Below are 10,779 nucleotides of genomic sequence, written 5' to 3' on the forward strand. Positions count from 1 at the left end.
AACTTAGTCTGAAGAGTTTTAAAGATTAATAAAATAGTATATGCACATATATGAAGTACCGAGTATGGAGATACAGTGATGAGATTTGAGGAGTAAAGAAAAACTGCTTCTATATTCTTCTTGTAATATATATTGTCAATCAAATAAATTGCTTATGATAATCTAGAAGTACCCTATGAAATAATCAGCTACTAACCAAAGTTAACAAATGCTTAAACTACACTAAAACACACTGTTAGGTATACTTCATGAGCAATAGTCATCTGGAAGTTGGATTATAAATATTTAATATTTCTAGTAATTTTTTCAGAAACAAAGTTTATTTTAGCCAAAAATGTCATTTTTATAATAGTCTGATGAAACAGAAATTGCTGAATTTTATTAGATGAACTCTTTGCCAGTGGGCACAAATTTTCAGTGTGTAACTACGAATAACAACCTTTTATAAGACCCTGAATGGTAGCTGTTAGAGAAGGTAGCATAAAGCTCACTGTGATGTTTTCTGGAACTCAAAATTCTGTTACCTCCATACAAAGAATGGGGGTTGCTCTGATAAGATGAGTTAAATGTCCTGCTCTTCCTGTGCTAGGAGTCCTGTTCCACAGGCAGAATGGAGAGTATTGTAATTAAGTTGCTGAATTATCTTAACTTTAAACTTGAAGTGTTTGAACCTTATTGTTTTCTTCTTGTACCAGTTCAATTCTTTCATTTCCGTCATAAAAGAGATGCTCAGCAGACTGGAGTCTGAACACAAAACTAAACTGGAACAACTTCATATAATGCAGGAACAGCAGAAGTGAGTAGTTTGTTTTGTTCAGGGTGAGATAAAAGTTAGCTTGGGTTGACAGTCTAAAATATACTGTCAAAATTTGCTTGAGTTTTAAATTGACTGTATGTGGAACACTTAAAAAGCTTCCAATGTATTAGTAATCAGAACTGAATGAAAATAGGATATTGTAGAAAACCGAAGGTGACTTCTGAGTACAAATGTGTAAGATGAAGCAAAGCCTTTTCTGTATATTAGGAGAATTCCATTGCTGAGATCTGTTGTCAGCATTAGCCAGTGGTATTATAAGCTTGTGCTGCTGAGCTCCAAATGCACATAGACACTTTTCAGCTCTCTAAACATTCAATGTTGTGGTCTCTTCTTTTCTCCTCTCTAGTCCCAGGAATAGTTGTAAAGCATGTAATCTAGCATTTACATCATTACTTTCAGAGAGGAATTTCTAAATTATTTATAGAACACTGGTATTGAGAGGCAAAGGCAAAGACTGGAAATACTTTATTCAAGTCAAAGATTCACCATGTGCTTTGCTCCAGCACATACACATGAATTTATGATACCTTTGAGTTTCCTGAACCAAAAGGCGTTAATAAAACTGATACAATCATTAGCAAGGACTCTAAATAGAGACTCTAGCTTCTGCCCCAGTGGAATGTGAAGACTTAGGGAAAGATGGGCACACAGTATAGATGCTTATGGGTGCATATGCATGTGTGGTTTGATGAATGAACTATATTAATGCAGCAACACAGAAAAATAGTGTATAAAATGGATTGGAGGTAGAAACAACATTTGTTTTCTTTGCTGATTGAGTCTTGGACATGCCAATTATACTGTCTGCCATTAAGGTATCTCTAACCTGCAACCAAATAAGTACTTAGTGTTTATACTTCCGGGGTGAAACAGATCTTCCTTTTTTTCTTCTTGTGTAAACTCCACCTTTTCAAAGGAATAGACCTGGTCCACATCACAGTTGTTGTTAGCATCAGATTCAGAGTGAACTTAATCATCAGTTTCCCAAATCATAGCCTGTCAGTGACATGGTAAGCTCTTCAACAGTACTAGCCGTGCTTGCCTTATGTCAAGGCACTCTCCATGTGTTTTCCAGTAAATTTTAAATGCTGAGTTTAAAAAAAGGACTTTTGCTGGGTGTTGTGGTACATACCTTTAAGCCTAGCACTCAGGGTGGCTGAGGTAGGATGATCACCTGAGTTTGAGGCTACAGAGTAAATTTCCAAGTCAGCGTGGTTAGATTGAGGCCTTGCTTTGCAAAAATAAAAGTAAATAAAAAAAAGGACTTTTGGAGGATAGTGAGAGGGGATTGTGATCATGGTATATATTGTCTATTGGTGTGGAGGTTATCAATAAATAGTTTTTTTTTTTTTAAAGAACTTTCATACAGATGATTTGGGCAAGCAGACACTGGAAACGATCATAAAGAGTGAAGTCAAAGTTACTTAATTGCTTTTTTAATCTCTCCTTTAGATCTTTAGACATAGGGAATCAAATGAATGCTTCTGAGGAGACAAAAGTTATTCATGCTGGGTGTCAGGTAAGAACATAATTTGCTTTTGCTTTTTATAGAATGTGTGTGGCATTTGGCCTCATTTAAGAGTCCTTAATCTTAGAGCCAGGCATGGTGGTGCACACCATTAATCCCAGGACCAGGGAGGCAGAGGTAGGAGGATCACTGTGAGTTCAAGGCCACCCTGAGACTACATAGTAAATTCCAGGTCATTCTGTACTACAGCAAGACCCTATCTCGAACTCTCCCCTCCCCTGGAAAAAAAGAAAAAAGAGTCCTTAATCTTTAAGCAATAAAATCACCTTGTTATATTGAAATCTCTTTAAGTGATGGACTTTTTTTTTTTTTTTTTGGTATTTCAGCAGATTGATAAGGTTTTTAATAACATTGGAGCAGACCTGCTGACTGGTGGTGAATCAGAAAATAAGGAAGATGGGTTACAAAGTAAACATAAAAAAGTAAGTTTCTGGGCTGGAGAAGTGGCTTAGCAGTTAAGCACTTGCCTGTGAAGCCTAAGGACCCCGGTTCAAGGCTCGATTCCCTAGGGCCCACGTTAGCCAGATGCACAAGGGGGCGCACGCATCTGGAGTTCGTTTGCAGTGGCTGGGGGCCCTGGCACGCCCATTCTCTCTCTCTCTCTCTCTCTCTCTCTGCCTCTTTTTCTCTCTGTCTGTCGCTGTCAAATGAATAAATAAAAATAAATTAAAAAAAAGTAAGTTTCTTTAATTGTTTTTAGTACTTATTTGGGACTTCCTATAAATCACAGATATATTTTGGGGAATATTATTTAGCTTCTTAGCAAGAAATAATTCTGTAATTAACCTTATGAAGTTCTTTATGAAATATTGTGACTATACCATGTTGGGATTAGACTTAACTAAGATTTTTAGCTCCCTTTACTGCATTACCATCCACATGCCTTTTATACCATATACCCCTTCTCAGCTTTCCCATGTTGATGGTATCATTGCAGATTTATGCTGTTGATCCACCTTGGGCTCTCTTAATCATCATCTCATCACATTCTCTTAAATTTGAATACCAAACTTTATTCATTCTTTATGAATCCAATAGCATCCCTATCTTTATTTAAAAAAAAATTTTTTTTAATAGAGAGAGACAGAATTGGTGTGCCAGGGCTTCAGCCACTGAACACCAGACGCTTGTGCCACCTAGTGGGCATGTGCGACCTTGCGCTTGCCTCACTCTTGTGCATCTGGCTTACATGGGATCTGAAGAGTTAAACATGGGTCCTTAGGCTTCACAGGCAAGTGCCTTAACCACTAAGCCATCTGTCCAATCCATTTTTTTTTATTCTGTGATAACTAACCTTTATGGTCTATCAGATTCTCACCTTGACCTTTTTAATTTTTTTTTTTAAGATAGGGAATCTCAGGTAACCCATGCTGGTTTTAGACTTGCTATGAAACCAAGGCTGGCCTTGAACTCTTAAGCCTTTTAACTCCATTTCTACCTCCTGAGGGCTAGGATTGTAGGTGTGGGTCACCTTCCCCTGCTTGACGTGTGTGAAGGAAGCCTTGTCAGTTATTGGGGATCATGACCCTTGGTTTGGGATTGCCCAATGTTTTCTCATAATTAATATAACTAAAGCTATATATTTTCAAAATATTTTATTTATTTATTTATTTGTAAGCAGAGAGAGAGAATGGGCATGCCAGGGCCTCTAGCCAATGCAAACAAACTCGAGGTATATGCACTACTTTGTGTAGCTCCGGCTTTATGTGGGTACTAGGGAATTGAAGCTAGGTCATTAGGCTATCTCTCCAGCCCAGGTTTTATTCATCTATATATAGTTTTTCTTTTTTTTTGGTTTATTGACATAGGGTCTCTCTCTAGCCCAGGCTGACCTGGGATTCACTATGGAGTCTCAGAGTGGCCTCGAACTCATGGTGATCCTCCTACCTCTGCCTCATGATTGCTGGAATTAAAGGTGTATGTTACCACGCCCAGCTTGAGGTTCCATATATATATACATACACATACATACATACACACACACACACACACACACACACACACACACACACACACACACATATATATTTGTTGTTGTTGTTAAAAACCCAGTCATTTATTTCAAAGTATAAATTTTCAGGCTTGCTGGACAAATCCCCACTACAGTTAACACTTACACAGACGCCACTCTACTGTACATTTAAGAAGGAAAGAAAAAAAGGAAATTAAAAAAAACCTTTAAAAGGTAATAAAAGTAGGGCAACTTGCTACAGCTCAGTTAATATTAGACATCAAGAAGATCTTACATTGTCTTATTTACACTTTTAACTGTAATAAACAAAAATCAGGATGCAAGTTTCCTACAAAGGATTTCCATATTTACTTTTGAATTGGTTGATAAAATACTAAAGCTAGGATCCCCAAAAGGTGTTTGATTGCTGTTACCTTATTTACAAAAACAAAATAACATTTAAATACAAATGATAGCTGTCTCTACAAACAGAAACAAAAGCCCTAATGTGATCAAATTTTGAAGAGAATACTAAACACGTGTTTGCAATGTCCTACTCCTGTCCTTTGGGCTGGCTCCAGGGGACAACTAGTTTCAGTTATTGGGAAGGCAGCCACACTAACAAATCCCTCCAGAAAATTGCTCTAATCTGTGTGTATATCATTTTTTTTTTTTTTTAAAGTATATGCCCAGTATGTAGTTAATGAAGGCAGAATCACACAGTTACTTGCTATAATCTAACGCTGGGACATGTGTTTTCCTAAAAATGAGAATTACACAGGCCAAACAACCACAGGTTAGTGATGAAAATAAAAATAGAAGCCATAGTGCTGAGGACCCGGGAATGACCCAAGAAGAAAAGTCAGGGAGAATGCTTAGCAGGTCTTCTCTGTAGTACCCAACTGTGCTGAGGCCCAGTAAGTATGAGGAGAGATGAGGACAGCATAGACATTATTTTGGTAATCTTGTACAGTACTGGACAATCACGGAGAAAGTTAAATGCCCACCATGCAACAGCAACACTAAGAGGTTATATATTTTTGATAAGACTACTACAGAGGGCTGGTGAGATGGCTTAGTGGTTAAGGCATCTACCTACAAAGCTAAAGGACCATGTAAACCAGATGCACAAGGGTGTCCAAGCATCTAGAGTTTGTTTGTAGTGGCTGGAGACCCTGGCATGCATATTGTCTTTTTTTTTTTCTTTTCACAGTTTTTATTAACATTTTCCATGATTATAAAAAATATCCCATGGTAATACCCTTACTCTCACCCCCCTCCCCCGTACTTTCCCCTTTGAAGTTCCATTCTCCATCATATTACCTCCCCAACGTTGTCTTACATCTACCTCTCTTTCACTCTCAAATATAAACTTTAAAAACTTAAAAAAAACTAAAACAACATTTAAAAAAAAAAAAAAACTTACCACAGAGGTGATTCCTGAGGCCCCTTCTTAATCTATTTCATTAGAGGCACCAACACTATGTAAAGAGAATTTTCAAAATAGATTTGATTTTATGTCATAAGCGGAATAAAAGCCTCAAGAACCTGTTTTCTTCTTTTCCCTGTTAAAGTTTTACTCATCCTTGGGTTCTGATTAGTAAACTGTAGAAGGGCTCTTTACTATTAGGTTTTGATAAGCATCCAATAAAAAATTAGAATCAGTTCTGATAAGTTCAGTCTTCTATTCATTCACCAAATATGAATATGTTATACAGTGGACTACTGGATGTAGACGTTTACAAAATGGTAAAGGAAAGTATGAACTTTACAGTTTAGCAAAGTTCATAAAAAAAATAGATGATGTTGACCTGATGCTGCCATTGACAGTGAGAGGACATGTTTGTTGAGGTCTTCCTTTGCTAGCTAACCATTGGCTTATTTTTGTGCACTGGAGATTGGAGCTAGGACTATGTATATTCTAAGCAAGCACTCTACTGAGCTATATCCCCAGAATCTTTTTACTTTTGGTTTCCAGACTGGTGGTGGAATGGGAGTCTCACTAAGTTTCACAACTGGCCTTGAACTCATGCTGTAGCACAGGCATGCCTTAAACTCATGGTTCTCTTGCCTCAAGCTCTGGAGTAGTTAAAATTATAGGCCTCTGAAATCAGGACTTATTCCTTAGCTTTTTGGAGTGAGACAGATTTTAGAGTTGAACAAGATGTCCCAACTTCATACAATGAAATCACCTAACTATAGTGTAATTTTTTGGAAATTGACTATTCCAGTTTTTTTCAGAGTTGTTTTAAACTGGGTGTGGTGGCACACACCTTAAATCCCAGCACTTGGGAGGCCTAGGGTAGAAAGATCACTGTGAGTTTGGGCCTGAGACTACATAGTGACTTCAAAGTAACCTGGGCTAGAGCAAGACCCTACCTCAGGAAAAAAAAAAAAAAAAAAAAAAAAAAGGTTTTGTATTAGAAATATTTTGGCATAGAACCTGACATAGATGTTATAGTAATTAGAAATATGATTTTCATATCTCAATCACCACCACTGAGGTGGTAGTTTGCTTTTCACTGAAGCAGTAAACATTGTCAAATGTACTGAGATACATTTTTAGATACATTTTACTGAAGAAGTCTTGATTTACATATGGAATTATGAAGTTGCCAATTGACTTTTGTTTTAAGGCATCACTAACTCTTGAAGAAAAGCAAAAACTAGCCAAAGAGCAGGAGCAAGCACAGAAGTTGAAAAGCCAGCAGCCTCTTAAGCCGCAGGTACACACACCCATAGCACCGGTCAAGCAGGTGAGTTCATTTCTTTGTATCATTTCAAGCATACTATTAGTATACTTGAAGTATGCACTAATAAACTGCTAGTGTTTATAAGAAATGTATTTCAAGAATACTATTTAGAGTATTAATAATTAAATACTATATGTTGATGCTACTTTCTTGTTGCTGAGACAAAACATCTGACCAGAAGCAGTTTATGGAAGGAAAGGTTTTTTTTTTCAGCTTACAGTCTCTAGGTGAAGTTTCATCATGAGCAGGAAGTTGGCTCATATCTTGTCACATGTGTGGATGGAAGAAATCTAAGTACTGGGTTTAGAGATAAACTAGTAAACTTTAAGGCCAACCCCTAGTGACACACTTCCTCCAGCAAGGCTCTACCTCCCCTAGATCTCTACCAGCTGGGGATTGAGTATTAAGGTTTAATCACAAATACACGAGGCTGTGAGGGAAACCTTAAGCTATCACACTATGAACATAAGAATTTTCCAACAATACCTCCATAATGTACAACATGTATGTTATGTACAACACTTGGTGACAATGCCCTATTACCTGTAAAAAGGGCACTGGATGACTAGGTGGTTTTTTAAAAAGGTTAGGTTTTGGGCTGGAGAATGGTTCTATGGTTAGGGCACTTGCTGGTAAAACCAAACAGCTGGAGTTTGATTTCCCAGTACCCCTAAAAAGCCAGATGCACAATGTGATGCATGCTTCTGGAATCATTGCCGTGGCTGGAGATGTGCCCGTTCTGTCCTTCTCTCTCTGTCAGGCGTGGTGGTGCACGCCTTTGATCCCAGCACTTGGGAGGCAGAGTAGGAAGATAGCTGTGTGTTCGAGGCCAGCCTGAGACTACATAATGAATTCCAGGTCAGTCTGAGCTAGAGTGAGACCTTAGCTCAACCCCCCCCCCCGCCCCCCCCCAAAAAAGTTAGTTTTCATAGTAGTAGTCAGTTCTGTTCACTGAGAAGTGATCAGGAGGATTATATTCATGGGCCTAAGTATTTTTGAGCTAAAAGAAAATTTCTCATTTTGGATTGTCTGTGATAGTTGGGTTTGCAACTTTATTTAGGATGTCTGACATCACCTGACAAGTATTTATTTCATGTTCCAGGTACTGTTCTAGATGCTAGTGCTGTGGTTTAGACTCTTACCCGTTTAAGAAATAACTTTTAATATTAAAGCTTGCTTAATTTACTAATATTTGTCATTATCGCTTAATCACTAAATTTTTTCCTCTGGGAAAAAAAGTGTTTGCAGAGCAAGAAGCAAAATTAAAAATGTTTTGTAGGTAGATATATAAGAACAGAAAACAAATTCCCTCAAAATTTTAATGAAATTTAAAGTATATAAAGAATAAAGTATTCTTTTAATAATACATATATACTAATGAGAAGAATGAAATTCTATTTTGGGAACATTTCAAAACTTAACTGGAGTTTAAACTTAGTGTGCACTGTCATCACAGTGACTGCAGATATATCTATAAAAGCTGTACAAATACATGGCGAATTCATTATTTGGCCTGTAGGCCATAGTTTGCTGACTTGGAAACTATCATTTAATTTTTACTTGTCCTTTATAATTGAGTCTATCAAGTGTTTACTCATTATTAAGTTTGGCTTGGAGATAAAATAATTTCTTCATATTTTTCAGACTAAGGACTTGACAGATACATTAATGGATAACATGTCATCATTGACCAGCCTTTCTGTTAGCACTCCTAAACTTCCTGCTTCAAGTACCTTCACTTCTGTTCCTCCCACAAGCCTTGGCATGATGTTTTCTACACCAATTGATAATACAAAGAGAAATTTGGCAAACGGACTAAATGCCAACCTGGGCTTCCAGACTTCAGGATCCAGCATGCCAGCTAATACAAACCAGCCCTTCTTTTGTAGTGCAAGCGCACCTGGCGTGACCAAGATGACTCTGGGAGCAAATCCCTCTTTGCCAAACTTCAGTGCTTTGAGTATTCCCCCTGTTGGCATGAAGACCCAACAAAGACCCACAGATATGTCTGCCCTTAATAATCTCTTTGGCCCTCAGAAACCCAAAGTTAGCATGAACCAGCTCTCACAACAGAAACCAAATCAGTGGCTTAATCAGTTTGTGCCTCCTCAAGGTCCTGCAGGCATGAGCAGTTCGGCAGTGGGAACACAGGCAAATATGATGGGACAGTCCACCTTTGGTATGCAGGGTAACCCTTTCTTTAACCCACAGAACTTTGCACAGCCACCAACTACTATGAACAGTAGCAGTTCAGCTAGCAATGACTTAAAAGATCTTTTTGGGTGAGGTGTCCTACTGCTCATTTGGAAGGGTCACTTCAGTTTTAATCATGGGTAAGCTGATTTACATCTTTGTATGGTTGGCTTGAAGAAACTGCTATGGGAGATAGAATGTTTCTGTGACAGGGAACACCTGCTAACATTCAGCCAGCATAGTAGTTATATGGACTCCTAACCAGTTCAATTTTTTAAAACCTTGAGGATTTTTTTCCTCTTACAAGCGCCTCTTCAGGTTTTTAAAGATCAAATCCTTAACAATCTCAAAGAGAAAAAGAATACCTGAGCTATCTTGAGTAACAATTTTTAAATCAGATGTTTATTTTGGCTTGTAAATCTTGCTGTCAAGAAAATTGAGTTGGTGATAAGTGCAAGCTCACCGGTCCCGCGATGTGGTACACAGCCTATCCTCATGTGTTGCTGCTGATCTTCATTTTAGTATGTGAAAAATCTTGATGCTGTATTAATTTCTGTGCATTTAGTGTGATTAGGTGAGAAGGATACATGAAGAGAAGAGCAGGTCATGTGCTTTTTCTTTTTCAGATGAACTTAATATTTAGTGCAAAGGACTGAGCAAATGCTGCACAATGTAACATATGTTGATTTCATTGATTTAAAAGGCGTTACTGTCTATCTTCAATGCAGACTAATCATTGTAGATTTTATTGTAGCATGATCTGCATCAAACAGCACTGTATTTTTCTTGGCTCTATTTAGAATCAGTTTTTTCCTACTGAGTCACAGAAGTGGCTGTGATTTCCCACATGCCTTCAGGTTTCATGAATTCAAACTTCCAAGGTTGCCGCTCATAGGAATTTCATTTTCAAAAGATTTGTAAAAATTAAGCTATATTTAATGAGTAAACTTTGGAGATTTCTGCTGTATTGTTTCAAATGTAATAAACTTCTCTAAAACAGAGCAGTATCTTCTGGCTACTAACAGATTAATTTTTAGCTTGCTAAGATAGTCTGACCTCATCACTTATTAATGCTTAAATTTAATTCTTTTATAGGAGTTCCAGAACCTTTTATTTGAACATCTTAATGTCTGCAATTCAATCACTTTTAGAAAGGAAAGGATAAATTCTTCTAAAAGGAAACATTTTACTTTTCAAAACCTTTATCTGATGTTTGCCTCTAATTTGCAGATTATTCAACCACAGGGCCTTATGCTATATATGTTATTTGTATTTTTTAAAAATTATATTCCACTCTTATGTGTAATAATTTTAAAACTATCTTTTAAAAGAACTGTGTATGTGTTCTAGATGCTGCCATACAGTTTGTGGTTTTTAATTATTTGGAAGCAGCAATCATTTAAAATAAATCATACGAAGTTTAGTATGCTGGTACTAAGTGTATTCATCTACTGAACGGTTCTTTGAAAGGATATGTGTGTGCACTGCACACCATTGCTGACAGCAACTAGTTAGTAGGGCACTTAAATAACTGAAC

General features: G+C 37.3%; 1 protein-coding gene across 5 annotated transcripts in view; it reads left to right on the top strand.

Moving 5' to 3' along the window:
- Positions 1-10,243, top strand: part of Scyl2 (SCY1 like pseudokinase 2) — a 55,771-nt gene extending 45,528 nt beyond the window's left edge. For 2 of the 5 annotated variants that reach the window (XM_045151939.1, XM_045151937.1), the window contains 5 exons: positions 696-796; positions 2,270-2,336; positions 2,672-2,767; positions 6,933-7,052; positions 8,694-10,243. In XM_045151939.1, coding sequence (XP_045007874.1) covers positions 696-796; positions 2,270-2,336; positions 2,672-2,767; positions 6,933-7,052; positions 8,694-9,335 — 1,026 coding nt within the window. In that variant the 3' untranslated portion in view covers positions 9,336-10,243. The remainder of the gene's footprint in view (positions 1-695; positions 797-2,269; positions 2,337-2,671; positions 2,768-6,932; positions 7,053-8,693) is intronic. The other 3 variants (XM_045151936.1, XM_045151938.1, XM_045151940.1) reach the window with 2 other exon arrangements.
- Positions 10,244-10,779: the final 536 nt, after the last annotated feature.

Source organism: Jaculus jaculus, chromosome 6, assembly GCF_020740685.1.
Source record: "Jaculus jaculus isolate mJacJac1 chromosome 6, mJacJac1.mat.Y.cur, whole genome shotgun sequence".
Classification (NCBI taxonomy): Eukaryota; Metazoa; Chordata; class Mammalia; order Rodentia; family Dipodidae; genus Jaculus; species Jaculus jaculus.